General features: G+C 45.3%; 1 protein-coding gene across 1 annotated transcript in view; it reads right to left on the bottom strand.

Moving 5' to 3' along the window:
• kif9 (kinesin family member 9) overlaps window positions 1-20,591 on the bottom strand; it is a gene marked incomplete at its 5' end in the record, with an annotated part of 66,345 nt that overhangs the window by 24,362 nt on the left and 21,392 nt on the right. Inside the window, 4 exons of the mRNA XM_055664705.1 lie at window positions 1,016-1,192; window positions 11,632-11,759; window positions 17,660-17,750; window positions 20,208-20,263. Of these exons, the coding sequence (XP_055520680.1) occupies window positions 1,016-1,192; window positions 11,632-11,759; window positions 17,660-17,750; window positions 20,208-20,263 (452 nt within the window). The remainder of the gene's footprint in view (window positions 1-1,015; window positions 1,193-11,631; window positions 11,760-17,659; window positions 17,751-20,207; window positions 20,264-20,591) is intronic.

The following is a 20,591-nucleotide window of genomic DNA, read 5'->3' as shown; positions in this document are numbered from 1 at the left end:
ACAATTTTAATGCCAGTAATGAATAGAGAAGGAATTTCTTGGGATTTTGTACCCAGATTTTCCTTACAGCGTGGAAACATGCCCTTCGGCCCAACTTGTCCACATCGGCCATCGTCCCTTCTACACTATTCCCACCTGCCTGCGTTTGGCCCATATCCCTCGAAACATATCCTATCCATGTACTTGTCTAAATGTTTCTTAAACGTTACGATAGTACCTGCCTCAACCTCCTCCCTCGGCAGCTCGTTCCATACACACATCCTGTGTGAAAAAGTTACCCCTTCAGGTTCCCATTAAATTCCCACCCCCCTCACCTTAAACCTAGGTCCTCTGCTTCATAAGGTCATTTGGCCCATCACGTCTACGCCATTCAATCACGGCTGATCTATCTCTCCCTCCTAACCCCATTCTCCTGCTTTCTCCCTATAACCCCCAACACCCGTACTAATCAAGAATCTAACTGTCTACCTTAAAAATATCCACTGACTTGGCCTCCACAGCCTCCTGTGGCAATGAATTCCACAGATTCACCACCCTCTGACTAAAGAAATTCCTCCTCATCTCCTTCCTGAAGGAACATACTTTAATTCTGAGGCTGCGACCTCTAGTCCTAGACTCTCCCGCTAGTGGAAACATCCTCTCCACATCCACTCAATCCAGGCCTTTCTCCAGCGAGTACAGGCCCAGTGCCGACAAACACTCATCATATGTTAACCCATTCTCTGCCTCAGAGGGCGGTGGAGGCCGGTTCTCTGGATACTTTCGAGAGCTAGATAGGGCTCTTAAAAATAGCGGAGTCAGGGGATATGGGGAGAAGGCAGGAACGGGGTAGTGATTGGGGATGATCAGCCATGATCACATTGAATGGCTGTGCTGGCTCAAAGGGCCGAATGGCCTACTCCTGCACCTATTGTCTATTGCCTATTCTCCATTCTCCTAATCTGGGCAAGAGACTCTACGTTTAGCCGATCTATCCCTCTCATGGTTTTATACACCAGTCTTAAATTGTACTTACGTATGTCTGGCATCCTCTATTTTGACAATCGACTCGGAGCGTACAGAATCAATTGCCGATGCCATGATCACTCTCGATCCGGCAGGTTTTGGAGAAACATCTTGTGCAGAATCTTTCGGTTGCTGCAACATTTCAGCATCTTTTCCCGTAACTGAAGGACGGTCCTTCTTGGTCGAACTAAAGTAAACACAGAGCGGGAGGGATTAGTCAACGCAGAACAATACCTGCAGCTGCTGGTTAACAACAAAAAAGGACAAAGTGCTGGAGTAACTCGGCGGGTCAGGCAGCATCTCCGGAGAACACGGCACGATGGCGTTGCTGCATCACAGCGCCAGAGGCCCAGGTTCGATCCCGACTACGGGTGCTGTCTGTACAGAGTTTGTACGCTCTCCCCGTGACCCGTGTGGGTTTTCTCCGAGATCTTCGGTTTCCTCCCACATTCCACACCTCCCACACATGTTTAATTGGCTTGGCATAAATGTAGAAAATTCTCCCTAGTGTGTGTAGGATGGTGTTAATGTGCGGGGATCGCTGGACACAGTGGGCCGGAGGGTCTTTTTCTGCGCTGTATCTCTAAACCAAACTAAACAGCACAGTAGACACAGAGTGCTGGAGTAACTCAGCGGGTCAGGCAGCATCTGTGGAGAACATGGATAGGTGACGTTTCACAGAGTGCTGGAGTAACTCAGCGGGTCAGGCAGCATCTGTGGAGAACATGGGATAGCGGGTGACGTTTCACAGAGGTGCTGGAGTAACTCAGCGGGTCAGGCAGCATCTGTGGAGAACATGGATAGGTGACGTTTCACAGAGTGCTGGAGTAACTCAGCGGGTCAGGCAGCATCTGTGGTGGAGAACATGGATAGTTCGGGTTGGGAGGCTTGAGAGTCATATGCTGAGAGCATGGAGCAGCTGGGCTTGTACAATCTGGAGTTTTGAAGGATGAGAGGGATCTCATTGAAACATATAAGATTGTGAAGGGCTTGGACACACTAGAGGCAGGAAACATGTTCCCGATGTTGGGGGAGTCCAGAACCAGGGGCCACAGTTTAAGAATAAGGGGTAAGCCATTTAGAACGGAGATGAGGAAACACTTTTTCTCACAGAGAGTTGTGAGTCTGTGGAATTCTCTGCCTCAGAGGGCGGTGGAGGCCGGTTCTCTGGATGCTTTCAAGAGAGAGCTGGAGCTAGATAGTTAGGAGAAGGCAAACCCGATGGTCTCTGGCGCTGTAAGGCAGCTACACCTCTACCTAGTGTGCTGCGCCACCGTGCTGAAGCCTGATGACTAGAACGCATAGATTTAAGGTCAGATGGGTAATGTGCGCAGGGCAATATTTTTTGTACACAGAGCGTGGTGGGCGCCTGGAACGTGCTGCAGGGAGTGCTGGCGGAAGCAGATATAATAATGGTTTTGAAGAGGCTTTTAGACAGGCACTTGGGTATGTGGGGAATGGGCGGAGGTGGACGACGATCAGAGAGAGACAACGTGGCATTGTGTTTGGTATAGACATCGTGGTCCTGTGCTGTCCCGTTCTACATTCAGTGTTCAATAACCTTGTGTCGAGAATAGACAAGGAAAGTTCACAATCCATATCGCCAGCTGTTTGGTGGCAGCTGAGCATTAGGAAGGATGTTAAGGGCCTGTCCCACTTGGGCGTCATTTGCACGTAATTTATGCAACATCATTTACGCATCACAACACACGGACGCGCGCCTTACGCACGCATGGTCCGTGGTGACGTACGCAGTGACCCAGGATTTTGGGATGTACAAAATCTTCGCACGCAAATGACGCCCAAGTGGGACAGGGCTATGAAGGTCAGCATGAAGTTGGTGGAGAGCAAAGATCCTAAAGTGAGCAAGATTGATCACTCGACGAAAAAGACGTAGTACGGTCATGGGCAGATTCATGGGTCATTTTAGGCCCCATTTCCGTAACCGGCTTCCGTCTCCGCACCAAAGATCCCACAGGATACTAGTGCGGAGACGGAAGCCGGTTACGGAAACATCCTCGTAAAAATAAAAGTTATTTGGTAAAAATCTTCTCCTCATTTTCAGAATTATAATTTATTAACACAAACTGTTCCCCCGCAACGTTGATTACACTGCGAGTCGGGTCGGGTTGAGTCGGATTATGGAAATGGATGAAAAAAAGGCCCACGTTCCGCTCCATAGCGTACTACACGTCAGCCCATTGCATTATGCAGGAGTGGTCTATCTTGCTCCGCTATAGGATCTTTGGTGGAGAGTACCAGGGAAGCTATTTCATATTAGTTTGTACAGTTCCTTGATCATCGCCTTTTCACACCGTACATTCTCTTTGTCCCCTCATATCCGTCTCTCCCCTGACTCCCAGTCTGAAGAAGGGTCTCCCACTCGAAACGTCACCCATTCCTTCTCTCCAGTGATGTTGCCTGTCCCGCTGAGTTACTCCAGCTTTTTGTGTCTATCTTCATCGCAGTGTATAGTTACACGACAAGTCACTTAGAGTCACCAATTCACATCCTATCTAGGGATGTGGGAGGAAACCAGAGCAAGGCAAGCCAAGTATAGTTTAGAGATACAGCGCAGGTATAATACAGCGCAGTATAATACCAGGGACTCAAAGAATAAAATCTCATTATATGCAGACGATATACTTTTATATATTACAAAGTCACAAACGAGCATACCAAATTTATTAAATTTAATAGAGGAATTTGGGTCTTTTCTGGATATAGAATAAACTGGAATAAAAGTGAAATCATGACATTAAAACCTCAAGAACCTACACACTTATTGAAGTTCCCCTTTAAAATCGCAACAGAAAAATTTAAATATTTGGGTATTCAGATTACTAGAAAATATAAAGCATTATTCAACGCTAATTTCATACCTTTATAAAATAAACTTAATACGCTGATTAAATTTTGGAAAACACTTCCCTTATCATTATTAGGTAGAATAAATGAAATAAAAATGATCTTCCTACCACAATTACTATACCTATTTCAGTCTATACCGGTATATATACCAAAATATATATTTTTTAAAATTAGACTCTAATATTACTAATTATATTTGGGACTATAGATCACATAGAATCACAAAAAAACACTTATGTAAACCAAAAGAGGTCGGGGGACTTTCACTTCCGAATTTTATGTATTATTACTGGGCAGTGCATATTAAGAATATGATTTATTGTTTGGATAGTTCTACCCAACAGGCAGAATGGATAAAAATGGAGAAGGAGGATGGTCATCCTTGTAATATAGGAACGATCCTCTTCTCCCCAAAAAAACTGAATAACACAATATATAAGAAGAACCCAATTATATATGGTACAATAAGAATTTGGAAACAAATAAAAGTATCTTTAAAATTAAGAAATCTATCATTGTTAATGCCAATAGCGAATAACCCTTTATTTAAACCATCTCTTATTGATAAGACATATAACCAATGGGAAAGTCTCGGAATTAGAAGGATCGGGGATATGTACAAAATGGGAAACCTACTATCATTCCAACAACTACAATTAAAATTTAAACTGAAAAACAACCAATATTTTAAATATCTTCAGATTTGCGATTTCATAAAAAAATATATACAAGGATATCAAAAAATAATTCCTGAATTATTGGAAGAAGCAATGAATATTGAAGCTGACTCACAAAAATTAATATCATATTTATATAATAGTATTCTAAATATAGACCTACCATCGACAGAGGTACTTAGAGAAGAGTGGGAACGGGAACTAATGATAAAAATCACGAAGGTTACATGGGAAAAATACCTGATATATATTCACAAATGTTCGATTAATGTAAGACATAATCTAATTCAATTTAAAATTGTACATAGATTATATTATTCAAAGACAAGATTGAACAAATTTTATCCAAATATATCCGCAACTTGTGATAAATGTCTAGCCCAAAAGGCAACTATAACACACTCCTTAGTTTCCTGCATAAAACTTTATGGATTTTGGAGTGATATTTTTGAAATATTTACAAAATTATTCAAGACAAGAATGTAACCTAATACTGAAATGATTATATTTGGCGTAATGGAAGATGGGAATAAATTGAACACATCTCAAAATCTATTCTTTAACTATGGTTTAATAATAGCAAAAAAATTAATACAACGCTTAAAATGTGGATTGCAAGTATGTTCTTGAGGAAATGCGATTCCTCCTAATGGATAAATCAGACCAATTCATAACGAGTTGGTCTCCATTCGTCGTTTTGTTGGAATCATATGGTGCAACACAGGGTCCCTACCTGGTCGGGAGAGGCAGCTTTTCTCCGGGCTGCAGCTGCGGCCCGTCCTCGCGGCCTACCAGCAGGGGCCTGGAGCGGCGTTTCCTGTTGGGGACCGCCCAGAACCTCGGCTTCAGCGGCGGCACAGCGCTGGAGCACTATCACGGAGCGGAGCGGGCGATGCCTTGCCCGGGTCGCCGCGCTGGAGCTCCGGTGAGCTGAAGATCGCTGAGGAAAACATTGCGGAGCTGCGGAGCGGCCAGCTGCGGGCGGCGGCGCTGAACTTTACACCGGGAGCCTGGGATCACTAGATGAGATCGCCAATTGTGGAGCTCCAACCGGCGCGGCCTTGTTGGCTTTGGAAGTCGTGGCCTCCAGTACGGAAGCGGCCGTTCCAGGGTTCCCAGGCCGCTGAGAGGACTCTCCCGACGCTGGAGCAACATCACCCGGCGAGAACGGCCTGGAACATCGGACCTCCGTAGAGGCAACTGTGGAGGCCTCAATGGGCCCAACTATGGGTGAACTGGGGTTGGGGACTGGACTTTGTGCCTTCCCTCATAATGGGAACCATTGTGGGGGGGGATGTTCTTTGTGTTTAAGACTCTCATTGGTGTTATGTCTGTATTCCTTCTTTATGTGCTGCAAAATGGCAAGAAGCATTTCACTTCACTACACCTAGGTGTATGTGAATGTGACCAATAAAATACCTTTGAAACCTTTGAATTGTAAAAAATACCTGTTTCAGGACTGGACGAGGGTTGGTGATCTCCTTTTTTTGATCTCCTTCTTTTATTTTATTTTCTTTTTTCTATTTTCTCTTTCTCAACTTTCTTCATTTATTCGTTTTCTTTCTTCACACACTATATATTTCACATCTTTCTATCCTTTACTATCTAACTTCTTTTTCTTATTCTAATCTTTTTTCAATGTAACAAAAAAAAAAAAGAAGTTGTACATAAAATGTATTATGAAAATATATATTAGGCACTTTGGTGCCATATGATTGTACTTACTTCAAATAAAATAAATAAATAAATAAATAAATAAATAAAGAGATACAGCGCAGAAACAGGCCCTTCGGCCCACTGAGTCCGTGCGAGGGACAATTCACAATATTTACCGAACACAATTAACCTACAAATAACGTATTAAAGAACACAAAAAAGCCTAGCATCTGGCATATGTGATAGCTACAGGGAATACCAAAGCAAAATACTTGCAAATCTATCTAGATCCAACTTTCATGAGCTTCGCAGTTTCTTAAAAGCCGACAGCATTGAAATAAGGAATTGACAAAATTGAATAATAACTTTCGCAGCCCAGACCATCACACAACCAACCTCCCTTCCATTGACTCCGTTTATACCTCACGCTGCCTCGGCAAGGCCAGCAGCATAATCAAGGACAAGTCGCACCCCGGCCACTCCCTCTTCTCCCCTCAGACAAGATGTACAGAAGTGTGAAAACGCACACCTCCAGATTCAGGGACAGTTTCTTCCCAGCTGTTATCAGGCAACTGAATCATCCTACCACAACCAGAGAGCGGTCCTGAACTACTATCTACCTCATTGGTGACCCTCGGACTATCCTTGATCGGACTTTACTGACTATCCTTGCACTAAACGTTATTCCCTTATCATGTATCCGTACACTGTGAACGGCTAGATTGTAATCACGTATTGTCTTTCTGCTGGGGGTTGGGAGATTGCAACCTTCACGTGGTCCAACCTGTTTCGACTGAATGCAATCAACCCGGCGTGCACAATCAAATAAGATCAAATAGAACAAGTTGTCCTACAACTTTAGCCTGTGCATGCCATACGCAAGAAGAAGAAGAATAGCATGCAAAGTTTTTCACCGTACGTTGTACACGTGACAATAAACTAACCTGAACTGTACAGCAATATTTAGGAGAGGTAGAAATCCTAAAGGAATGAAGATTATTGCCTCTGTGAAGCTGCCGTGTTGATGGCTACATTGTGTTTTATTGGCATTGTAATTACAAGCAATTTCCAGAGAATGATTTGTTAAGCATGGAAATATAAGGAAGCATGGATTAGTTTAGTTTATTGTCACGTGTACTGAGGTACAGTGAAAAGCTTTTGTCGTGTGCAATCCAGACTGTACATGATTGCAATCGAGCCGCCCACAGACACAGGATAAAGGGAATAACGCTTAGTGTATGATAAGATAGTCAGAGGGTCTCCATTGAGGTAGATGGAAGGTCAGGACTGCACTATAGTTGGTGACATATTGGTTCCGTTGCCTGACAACAGATGGGAAGGCACTGTCGCTGAATCTGGAGGTGTGCGTTTTTATTCTTCTGTACCTCTTGCCCGGATGGGAGAGGGAAGAAGCGGGAGTGAAGGATTTGGGAGAAGAGGGATGAGACTGGTCCTTGATTATGCTGGTGGCCTTGCTGAGGCAACTTGAAGTGTAGATGGAGTCAATGGAAGGATGGAAACCAGCCCTTCGGCTCAACCTGTCCATGCCAACTAAGACACCCTGTCTAAGGTGGTCCCATTTATCCGTGTTTGACCCATATCCCTCTCGCCAGAAAGAGGAGAGTTGAACCAGCGACCTGTGGAGGATGATGTTTCCACTACAGTCTTCCGCAGTCTTCCACGCTACCAGCTGAGCCATCGAAGGAAAGACAACATTTTTCCAGCTTTCCAGAAACCCGGAGTGTTTCACCTCGTCTCTTTTAGAGTCATAGAGGGATACAGTGTGGAAACAGACCCTTCGGCCCAACTTGCCCAAACCGGCCAACATGTACAGTTACATTAGTCCCACCTGCCAGCGTTTGGTCCATATCCCTCCAAACCCGTCCTATCCATGTAACTGTCTGCTTCTTAAACGATGGGATAGTCCCAGCCTCAACTACCTCCTCTGGCAGCTTGTTCCATACACCCACCACCCTTTGTGTGAAAAAGTTGCCCCTCAGATCCCTGTTAAATCTTTTTCCCTTAAACTAAGGTGTGAGTGGAACAACATGGAATTATATACCAGCAAATCAAGCATTTGTTATTCAAGAAATGACACAAGTTTGTAAGTAAGGATGAAATGACAGAACACTGTGGAAGGTAGACAAAAATGCTGGAGTAACTCAGCGGGTGAGGCAGCATCTATGGAGCTAAGGAATAGGTGACGTTTCGGGTCGAGACCCCTCTTCAGACCACATGGACATCGTTTCCAGGCTCAGGATTGTAAACAAGAGGTCATATCGGATGAAATCTGTAGGAAAGGACTGCAGATGCTGGTTTAAATTGAAGATTTAAGCGGGTCAGACTGTATCTCTGGAAAAAAGGAATAGGTGGCCTTTCAAAGCGAGATCCTCCTTCAGACCCGAAAAGTCACCTATTCCTTTTCACACGAGATGCTGTCTGACCGGCTGAGTTATGTGTCTTCTTCTGTCTATTGTCATGTTGGATGAACCTGCTACTTTTCTGTCAAATACGTTACTGAAGAAGAATATGTAAATATGTTAACATTTTCACACAGAGAGTTGAGATGCAAGCAGAAGCCTCCATGTGGCGCATCCCGGGGGCAATGCTGACGACAGCATCTGTACCACAGTGACTGACTGAAGAAGCCAATTCTGCAACCACCGACCGTCAACCGTCACTGACCGACCAGAACGACGTGATATAGAAGATGGCCGGACACGAGGAAAAACACAGAGAGTGGTGAGACTGTGGAATTCTCTGCCTCAGAGGGCGGTGGAGGCAGGTTCTCTGGATGCTTTCAAGAGAGAGCTACATATGGCTCTTAAAGATAGCGGAGTCAGGGGATATGGGGAGAAGGCAGGAACGGGGTACTGATTGGCACAGCCATGATCACATTGAATGGCGGTGCTGGCTCAAAGGGCCGAAGCTGTTCTTCCACTTGTGAGGTCCCTCCCAATCAGATTGAGATGGAGATGGAGATTGACAGAGAGAGAGAGAGAGAGAGAGAGAGAGAGAGAGAGATAGAGAGGGGGGCCCGCCCAGAGTTGAACGGCAGTTGTCCTGCCTTGGCTGGAGGCCGCCTAGATTTTGAGGCCCGAGGCTTCAGCCTATGAAGCCTAGTGGTAAATCCAACTCTGCGAGGCCCCCCTGGATCTCGAGGCCCTAAGCTGAAGTTTGTCAAGCTTATACGTAAATCCGGCCCTGCACAGCTGGTAGAGCCACTGCCACACAGCCCCAGAGACTCGGGTTCGATCCCGAGCTCGGGTGCTGTCTATGTGGAGTTTGCATGTTCTCCCTGTGCATCTCATTTTCACCCAACAAACAGCTAACAATGGCTGGCTTCCTTTCTCATCGTTATTTTTTTGCATATCTTTCATTCGTTTGTTCTGTATCTCTCCACATCACTGTCTATATCTCTCGTTTCCTTCATCCCTAACCAGTCTGAAGAAGGGTCTCGACCTGAAACGTCACTCATTCCTTCTCTCCAGAGATGCTGCCTGACCCGCTGAGTTACTCCAGCTTTTTGTGTCTATCTTCCTGTGGCCACGTGGGTTTCCCCCGGATGCTCCTCCCACATCCCAGAAAGATAGCGGAGTCAGGGGATATGGGGAAAAGGCAGGAATGGGATACTGATTATGGATGATCACATTGAATGGCGGTGCGGGCTCGAAGGGCCAAATGGGCCACTCCTGCACCTATTGTCTATGTTTCTGTGCGCACCTTTCCCACCCAGTTTTTAAGGGGTTAGAGTTTAAAGAAGATATTAAAGAATATAACTCAGCGGGACAGGCAGCATTCCTGGAGAGTAGGAATCGTCTATTGTCTATTGAATGAGCATGTGCATAGGCCAATTGGCCCTTTGTAAATGTAGGGAGTGGGTGGGGAAAGTGGGGTAACCGCAAACTAGTGTGAACGGGTGATCGATGGTCGGCATAGACCCGGTGGGCCGAACGGCCTGCTTCGATGCTGTACACTATAGTTTAGTTTATTGTCACGTGTACAGTGAAAAGCTTTAGTAGTGTGCTAGCCAGTCTAAATACTGGGGATTGACTATTGGAATGCTGACTTTTATATCTGTATTACACAAGGGTCCAGCAGCATGCTATAGAAATAATGTTTTAGTTCACACCAGTGTGGCACTCTTTAGGAAGAATGCACCAGCCTGGAGGGAACACACAATAGATTAACACCAACAATATCTAGGGGGATTATCCAGATTAGGGCGATGTTCACAGGAATCTGATATTAAGGGGCAGTTTGTTTGATATTAAGGAGAACATAGAATAAGTAAGTAAGTAAGTAAGTGTATTGGCCAAGTATTCACATACAAGGAATTTGCCTTGGTGCTCCGCCCACAAGTAACAACATGACACACAGTGACAGTTACGAATGACTCAAAAAACACTAAACATTAATAATAATAAAACATTAATGATAAAACACCATTGATCAAGCATGTGAACCAACAAAATACCAGATCAAAGGGAGGCTACAGATTTTTGGCTGTTGAGTAGAGCAACTACTCGTGGATAAAAACTGTTTTTATGTCTGGCTGTGGCAGCTTTGACAGCCCGGAGTCGCCTTCCAGAGGGTAGTGATTCAAAGAGTTTGTGGCCAGGGTGAGAGGGGTCAGAGATGATCTTGCCCGCTCGCTTCCTGGCCCTTGCAGTGTACAGTTCATCAATGGAGGGAAGGTTGCAGCCAATAACCTTCTCAGCTGATCGGACGATTCGCTGCAGCCTCCAGATGTCGTGCTTGGTGGCTGAGCCAAACCAGACCATGATGGAGAAGGTGAGGACAGACTCTACGATGGCCGTGTAGAATTGGACCATCATTGCCTGTGGCAGATTGTGCTTCCTCAGCTGCCGCAGGAAGTACATCCTCTGTTGGGCCTTTTTGACTGTGGAGTCGGTGGCCCCCCACTTAAGGTCCTTGGAGATGATGGTTCCCAGGAACTTAAAAAACCCTACAGATGTGACTGTTGGAAATATACATGGATACTAAAGGTTCAGAGGGCATTGGACCAAATGTAGGACTAGGACTTTAATAGGACTAACCCAGTATGGCCGTCGGGCCTGTTTCCGTGCTGTACAGCTCGATGATTCTAATGTGTTGGGAAGCCGCAAGTTCTACCTGTGACCGCACGGGTTTCCTCCGGGTGCTCCGATTTCCTCACATAATCCCAAAGGTGAGGCTTGTAGGTTATCAACGACCTCTGTAAATTGCCCCTGGTGTGTGTGTGTGTGGGAATGGATGTAACACAGAATGAGTGTGAACAGGTGATCGGTGGTCCATGTGCATTTGTTGGGCTGACAGACCCGTTTCCGTGCCACATCTGTACCAACAAACTCAACTCAAACTAATTTGGATTGCCACATGTTAATGATGTTAAATGCAACACGCGCCGATTGCTACTCACCCTGCTATGTCTTTGCCCTTTTTAACTTTTATTTTTTTGGCTTTTGCGGAGGTGGGAGCCAGTCCAATTCCGAATCCTTCCCCCATAAGTTCTCCAACTTGCGATTCTTCCGAATTCAAAAGCCCCATCTGTGAGCATCAGATGACAAGATATTAAAAATTGCCAGACAATAATAAAACGGAAAGGCTGAAGAGATGTTTTGCCCATTGTAAAATGTTCTCTCACAGCAGAATCAGAGCATCTGGTCTTCATCCCAGTCACACCCTCTTCTCCCCTCTCCCATCAGGCAAGAAGTATAGATATGTGAAGTCCCCCTTGTCCTCACCTTCCACCCTACCAGCCTTCACATACAACAGATAATCCGACATTTTCGCCACCTCCAACGGGATCCCACCACTGGCCACATCTTCCCATCTCCTCCCTTTTCGGCTTTCCGCAGAGACCGCTCCCTCCATAACTCCCTGGTCAATTTGTCCTTTCCCACCCAAACCACCCCCTCCCCGGGCACTTTCCCTTGCGACCGCAGGAAATGCTACACCTGTCGCTTTACCTCCCCCCTCGACTCCATCCAAGGACCCAAGCAGTCTTTCCAGGTGAGGCAAAAGTTCACCAGCATCTCCTCCAACCTCATCTATTGCATCCGCTGCTCTGGGTGTCAACTGCTCTACATCGGTGAGACCAAGCGTTGGCTTGGCGATCGTTTCATCCAACACCTCCGCTCAGTTCACATTGACCAATCCGATCTCCCGGTGGCTCAGCACTTCAACTCCCCCTCCCATTCCAAATCCGACCTTTCTGTCCTGGGCCTCCTCCATGGCCAGAGTGAGTCCCACCGCAAATTGGAGGAGCAGCACCTCATATTTCACTTGGGTAGTTTACACCCCAGCGGTATGAACATTGACTTCTCCAATTTTAGGTAGTCCCTGCTTTCTCCTTCCTTCCCCTCCCATTCCCAGCTGCCCCACAGCCCACTGTCTCCGCCTCTTCCTTTCTTCTTCTCGTTCCCCCCTCCACCCTCACCCCAACATCAGTCTGAAGAAGGGTCTCGACTCGAAACGTCACCTATTCCTTCGCTCCATAGAAGCTGCCTCACCCGCTGAGTTTCTCCAGCATTTTTGTCCACAACAGAAATTGTGGGGTTGGTTAAAATTGAAAAATCATATGATGGAACTTTAGATCTGGCCCACCCATATTGAAGCAACGACCAAGAAGGCACACCACGCCTCCACTTCCTGAGAAAGCTTAGGACGTTCAGCATGTCCCCGACAACACTCACCAGCTTCTACAGATGCACCGTAGAAAGCATGTTATTGGGATGCATCACAGTTGGGTTTGGGAACATGGGCTCCATCCACGACCACAAGAAATTGCAGCGAATTGTGGACGCAGCCCAGACCATCACACAAACCAACCTCCCTTCCATTGACTCCATCTACACCTCACCCTCCCTCGGCAAGACCAGCAACACCATCAAGTTCAACCTCAGTCCCCCGTCTCCCATCGGGCAAGAGGTACAGAAGTGTGAAAACGCACACCTCCAGATTCAAGGACAGTTTCTTCCCAGCTGTTATCAGGCAACTGAGCCGTTCTCTCACCAACTAGAGAGCGGTCCTGACCTCCCATCCACCTGATTGGAGACCCTCGGACTATCTTTAACTGGACTCTACTGGACTTTATCTTGCATTAAACGTTGTTCCCTTTATCCGGCTTGATTGTAATCACGTATAGTCTTCCGCTGATTGAATAGCTCGCAACAAAAAAGCTTTTCACTCTACTTTAGTATCTCAGCAGGGCAAGGGGGACGTCGATCATGAGTACTTTTCTAACTTTGACGGGCAGATATGTTGCGACTCTTTGCGTATTGTACGCAAAAACAGCGAATTTCACTGTACCTAGCTAGGTACATTTGACAATAAAGTATGTATAGGAAGGAACTGCAGATGCTGGTTTAAACCCGATACTAAAAGCTGGAATAACTCAATGGGTCAGACAGCATCTCTGGAGAAAAGGAATGGGTGACGTTTCAGGTCGAGACCCTTCTTCAGACTGAGGGGAGAGGGAAACGAGAGATATAGACGGCGATAGAGAGGGATATAGAACAAATGAATGAAAGATATGCAAAAAAGAAATGATAATGACACCATTGTTAGCTGTGGGCTGGGTGAAAACGAGTTACAGACAATGAAACTCACCAGGATGACATTGAAATTATACAATGACTAGGGTGGGGGAGGGACGGAGAGAGAGAGGGGATGCAAGGGTTACTTGAAGTTACAGAAATCAATATTCATTGGCTGTCAGCTGCCAAGCGAAATATGAGGTGCTGCTCCTCCAATTTGCACTGTGCCTCACTCTGACAATGGAGGAGGCCCAGGACAGAAAGGTCAGTGTGGGAATGGGAGGGGGAGTTAAAGTGTTTGGCAACAGGGAGATCACATGGGCCCAGGGAGAAGGTATAATTCAATCATTGAAGTGTTTTTTGTGATAATATTCAGGAGAGCAAGCAGAAAACTATCTCTGTTAATAATACTCGCGTCTCTTGCGTTTAGCACACGGGCAATTCACGTTTCACGCGGGGGTTACGAATTTGAAAATCAAATCAAAAATCGTGTAAATCAAACCTATGCCAGGCACCGCACACACTCCGTTGCCAGGCATATATTTGAGTATACAAAAAAGCTGGAGAAACTCAGCGGGTGCAGCAGCATCTATGGAGCGAAGGAAATAGGCAACGTTTCGGGCCGAAACCCTTCGTTTAGTCCGAAAATAGGTGGGCACAAATTAGACAAGCGTGTTATTTCTAAAACATGCAAGTCAAGTACGCATAAAATGCACTGTGCTTGTATTATCAAATATACTTTGAGGCATGTGGGGATATACTTCGAGTCAAGCTGGAACGGTTACAGAGAAGATTTACGAGGATGTCGCCAGGTTGGAGCAGAGGAATCTAGGAGTACAGGTGCATGGTTCCTTGAAGGTGGAGTTGCAGGTGGATAAAGTGGTCAAAAAGGCTTTGGCACATTGGCCTTCATCAGTCAGAGTATTGAGTATAGACGTTGGGAGGTCATGCTGCAGTTGTATAAGACATTGGTGAGGCCGCATTTAGAATATAGTGTTTTGTTCTGGGCACCATGTTATAGGAAAGATATTGTCAAGCTGGAAAGGGATCAGAAAAGATTTACGAGGATGTTGCCCGGACTAGAGGGTGTGAGCTACAGGGAGAGGTTGAGTAGGCTGGGTCTCTATTCCATGGAGCGCAGGAGGATGAGGGGTGATCTTATAGAGGTATACAAAATCATGGGAGGAATAGATCGGGTAGATGCACAGAGTCTCTTGCCCAGAGTAGGGGAATCGAGGACCAGTGGGCATAGGTTCAAGGTGAAAGGGGAAAAGATTTAATAGGAATCTGAGGGGTAACATTTTCACACAGAGATATGGGTGTATGGAACAAGCTGCCAGAGGAGGTAGTTGAGGCAGAGACTCAACCAGAGATTTGAATAGTAAAGAAGGTGATGCTAAATTTGTCTATAACCTTGTTCTACCACGCATTGGAAATGCTGAACATTTCTGATGCCCGCATTACAAGAAAGAAAGAGCACTTGAAAAGTAGTCAAAGGTTTTGTGGGGTAACTCAACGGGTCAGGCAGCATCTCTGGAGTGAGGTTATCCACTTTTGCGGCAAAAACAAGGGGGCAGATTATTATCTCAATGGGGTTAGGTTAGGTAAGGAGGAGGTGCAGCGAGACCTGGGCGTCCTTGTACACCGGTCACTGAAAGTTGGCGTGCAGGTACAGCAGGCAGTGAAGAAAGCTAATGGAATGTTGGCCTTCATAACAAAAGGATTTCAGTATAGGAGTAAGGAGGTTCTTCTGCAGTTGTATAGGGCTCTGGTGAGACCACATCTGGAGTATTGTGTACAGTTTTGGTCTCCTAATTTGAGGAAGGACATCCTTGTGATTGAGGCAGTGCAGTGCAGGTTCACGAGATTGATCCCTTGGATTGCGGGACTGTCATATGAGGAAAGATTGAGAATATTAGGCTTGTATTCACTGGAGTTTAGAAGGATGAGGGGGCGGAACTTATAGAAACATATAAAATTATAAAAGGACTGGACAAGCTAGATGCAGGAAAAATGTTCCCAATGTTGGGCAAGTCCAGAACCAGGGGCCACAGTCTTAGAATAAAGGGGAGGTCATTTAAGACTGAGGTGAGAAAAATATTTTTCACCCAGAGAGATGTGAATTTGTGGAATTCCCTGCCACAGAGGGCGGTGGAGGCAAAGTCACTGGTTGGATTTAAGAGAGAGTTAGATAGAGCACTAGGGGCTAGTGGAGTCAAGGGATATGGGAAGAAGGCAGGCACAGGTTATTGATTGGGGACGATCAGCCATGATCACAATGAATGGCGGTGCTGGCTCGATGGGCCGAATGGCCTCCTCCTGCACCTATTTTCTATGTTTCTATGATTCTATGAGAACATGGATAAGTGACGTTTCACAGAGTGCTGGAGTAACTCAGCGGGTCAGGCAGCATCTGTGGAGAACATGGATAGGTGACGTTTCACAGAGTGCTGGAGTAACTCAGCGGGTCAGGCAGCATCTGTGGAGAACATGGATAGGTGACGTTTCGGCTCGGGACCCTTCTTCAGACACAGGAGAGGGGTCCGGACTCGAAATGTCATCCTATTCATCGTGTCCTCCAAACAAACGTAGAAACAAGGAACTGCAGATACTGGTTTATACCAAAGATAGACACAAAGTCCTGGAGTAACTCAGCGGGCCAGGCAGCATCTCTGGAGAAAACGGAAGCGTCTCGACTCGTCCTTTTTCTCTGCCTGATCCGCTGAGTTACTCCAGAACTTGTGTCTATCATGTCGTCCTGAAATTCTGCCTGTCTCTCTAAGATACTTCAGCACTTGGTGTCTTATAACTGACAAGACTGTAGATTCTCTCTGGGTGGATTGTGTTTAAAATTGTTTCTGTGCTGTTGGAGGGGTTTCACTTTTGGCAGAGGCTGTATTTACTGGTTCTACAACAGAATACAAATGGTTCCAGTTTGATCTCTAAGGGCCTGTCCCTCTTGGGCGTCATTTGCGCGTCACGCAGATGGCGCGCGAAGATTTTGTACATCCCAAAATCCTACGACGGCACGCGCGGCCGCGCGTCACTGCCTATGTCATCCTATTCATCCTGTCCTCCAAACAAAAGTAGAACCAAGGAACTGCAGATACTGGTTTATACCAAAGATAGACACAAAGTCATCATGCACCATGCGCGCATCAAGTGCGTGTCAGGACGTTTTTACGGGACATCATTTACGGGACATCATTTACGCATCACGACGCACCGTAACGCGTAAATGATGTCCCGTAAATTACGCGCAAATGACGGCCAATGGCAGGCCCTTAAATGATCACCATACACCAGTCCGTGTTCCCACCCTCACAGGTCTGTCCTCCTCCGCCCTCCCTCATCTGAGCATGTGCAGAGAAGTTGGTTTAAACCAGCATCTGCAGTTCCTTCCCACGCAATCTCCATAACAGTTCAGTTCAGTTCAGGTTATTGTCACATGCACTGAGATACAGTGAAAAGCTTTTGCTGCGTGCTATCCAGTCAGCAGAAAGACAATACGTGATTACAATCGAGCCATTAACAGTGTACAGATACATGATGGGGGAATAACGTTTAGTGCAAGATAAAGCCAGCAAAGTCCGATCAAGGACAGTCCGAGGTCCACAAAGATGTAGTTCAACGATCACGTTCTGAAGTAACGTTATGTCTTATGGGCCTGTCCCACTTAGGCGATTTTTTGGGCGACTACAGGTGACTGCCGCAAAATTTTCAACATCTTAAAAAAATTTCAGTGACAGTGGCGAGCATTTTTGCTGTCGTGGGTTGACGTAGGTGTTGTCGTAGGTTGTCGCCAGGTGTCGAAGGTGAATTCCATTAAAACTAGTCCCTGGCAGTCGCCTGAAGAGTTGTCTAAGTGGGACAGGCCCATTAGGGTTCCGCACACACACACACACTCACCCCGTCTGCTATAAAGCTGGTTTGTCTATTCACTTTATCAATAAGGATGTACTTCTTCCTCAACGTGGCCTCTATTTCCTGTTCCTGTTGCCTTTGAGTAAATAAAGAGAAAGGTTGTTTTTGACAACAAACTGAATTTTGTTGGGAATTGTCAAAACGTTCACTGTCCCAGATAATGTTACGTGCAAGGTTAATTTATACATACATCTCCTTTTGCTACTTGTTCCTTATCTCAACAGCGAAGCTAAAACAATATATTTCAACAGAAAAATTAAACGGGTGGCACTGTGGCTCAGCGGTAGAGTTGCTGCCTTACTGCGCCAGACCCGCATTTGATCCTGACTATGGGTGATGTCTCTACAGAGTTTGTACGTTCTCCCCGTGACCGCATGGGTTTTCTCCGGGTGCTCCGGTTTCCACCAACACTCGAAAGTCGTGCAGGTTTGTAGGCTCATTGGCTTCTGTAAAATTGTAAATCATCCCTAGTGTGTAGGATAGTGTAAGTGTACAGGGTCAACGTGGACTCGGTGGGCTGAAGGTGTTTCCGAGCTGTATCTCTAAAGTCTAAAGTAAATGTAATGTCTAAAGAAGACGAGTTTACCTTAGAGGGGAGGAAACTGCTGACCAGATGTTTTGTTTCATGTTGGCCAAAGAGAGTCATAAGGTCAAGTGACAGGAGTATAGGCCATTCGGCCCATATTCTGCCATTCAATCATGGCTGATCTATCTAAAAGACTGCAAAAAGTTGTAAATACTGCCCAGTCCATCATCGGCTCTGACCTCTCTACCATAGTCGCTGCCTCAAAAAGACTGGCAGCATCTTCGAGGACCCACACCATCCTGGCTACACACTCATATCTCCGCTGCCTTCAGGTAGAAGGTACAGGAGCCTGAAATCTGCAACAACCAGGTTCAGGAATAGCTACAGCCATCAGACTATTAAACTCAACAAACAAAATCTGAACTTTAATTAGCCTACTGCACTTTATATGCTTATATATATGCATATATATATATATATATATATATATATATGCTTATATATATGCATATATATATATATATATATATATGCATATATATATATATATATATATATATATATATGCATATATATATATATATATATATATATATATATATATATATATGTGTATATATATATATATATATTATATATATATATATATATATATGTATATATATATATATATATATATATATATATATGCATATATATATATATATATATATATATATATATATATATATATATATATATATTCAATGGTATATGGACACACTGATCTGTTCTAGATTTATTTATGCCTGCAATATTCTGTTGTGCTGAAGCAATGCAATAATTTAATTGTCCTATCTGGGACACATGACAATAAACTCTCTTGAATCATGAATCTATCTCTCCCTCTCAACCCCATTCTTCTGCCTTCTCCCCACAACTGCTGACACCCGCACTAATCAAGAATCTATTTATCTCTGCCTTATATGCGTCAGAGACAGCTGCAAGGACAGAAGGGTAAACAGAATAAACGGGGACAGGGGAAACTTCGGCAGGGGTGTCAGGCAGATGTGGTTGCAGCATCTACACGGGCAAAAGTTACGGACGTCTTAAGCGTGGGCAGCACATGTATTGATGGAAATAGTGGCAGGGTTAAAGGTCAGCCGTAGGCATGGAGAAAGACACTAATCTATTTTGAAAGGACAGCAGTGGGTGCTTAGATTCCAGGGTGAGTGGAGAGATGGGGGTGGGTGCAGAGATGAGAGATTTTTTTGTAGTTTTTAAGTTTAGTTTAGAGATGCAGCACGGAAACTTTCCCTTCTGCCCACTGAGTCCGCGCTGACCTGCGATCCCCGCACACTGACGCTATCCTATACACACTGGGGACAATTTACAATGATACCAAGTCAATTGACCTACAAACCTGTGCGTCATTGGAGTGTGGGAGGAAACCGGAGTACCTGGAGAAAACCTACGCAGGTCACGGGGAGTCCGTGCAAACTCTGTACAGACAGCACACGTAGTCGAGATCGAACCCGGATCTCTGGCGCTGGAAGGCAGCAGCTCTAGCACTATGCCACCTTACAGGGGGTGGGTGCAGGGAAAGATGGTGAGGGGGGTGCAGAGATGGTGAGGGGGGAAGCCAGCACCGCCATTCATTGTGATCATGGCTGATCATCCCCAATCAGTACCCCGTTCCTGCCTTCTCCCCATATCCCATGACTCCGCTATCTTTAAGAGCCCTATCTAGTTCTCTCTTGAAAGCATCCAGAGAACCGGCCTCCACCGCCCTCTGAGGCAGAGAATTCCACAGACTCACCGCTCTCTGTGAGAAAAAGTGTTTCCTCGTCTCCGTTCTAAATTGCTTACACCTTATTCTTAAACTGTGGCCCCTGGTTCTGGGCTCCCCCAACATTGGGAACATGTTTCCTGCCTCTAGCGTGTCCAAACCCTTAACAATCTTAGGGAACCATTAAACGTAATAAGCATGCAGTTATTAGGAAATGAGGAACATACATCAAAACTTACAGCAGAATAATCTTGAATTGTGCAAAGGTCTCACGGAGTTGCCTGATATTTGTAATCTATATTTAAAAAAGAATTGGAGCAACGTTAACTTTCACATAATCAGCATCAACAATTACTTCATTATCTGTTTACGGTTATCATTTCATTCCCTGCAACAAACAGTTTTTAAATTAATCTTTTAGAACTGAATTCATATATTTGTCTGAAGATAGACACAAAAAGCTCAGTGGGTCAGGCAGCATCTCTGTGGAAAAGGAATGAATGACGTTTCGTGTCGAGACCCTTCTTCAGACAAAATGTGTGGGAAGGAACTGCAGACTCTGGTTTAAACCGAAGATAGACACAAAATGCTGGAGTAACTCAGCGGGTCAGGCAGCATCTCTG

Source organism: Leucoraja erinacea, chromosome 43, assembly GCF_028641065.1.
Source record: "Leucoraja erinacea ecotype New England chromosome 43, Leri_hhj_1, whole genome shotgun sequence".
In the NCBI taxonomy this organism is placed as follows: domain Eukaryota; kingdom Metazoa; phylum Chordata; class Chondrichthyes; order Rajiformes; family Rajidae; genus Leucoraja; species Leucoraja erinaceus.
The sequence above is the reverse complement of the archived record's forward strand: the minus strand, read 5'-3'. Positions and strand labels throughout refer to the sequence as shown.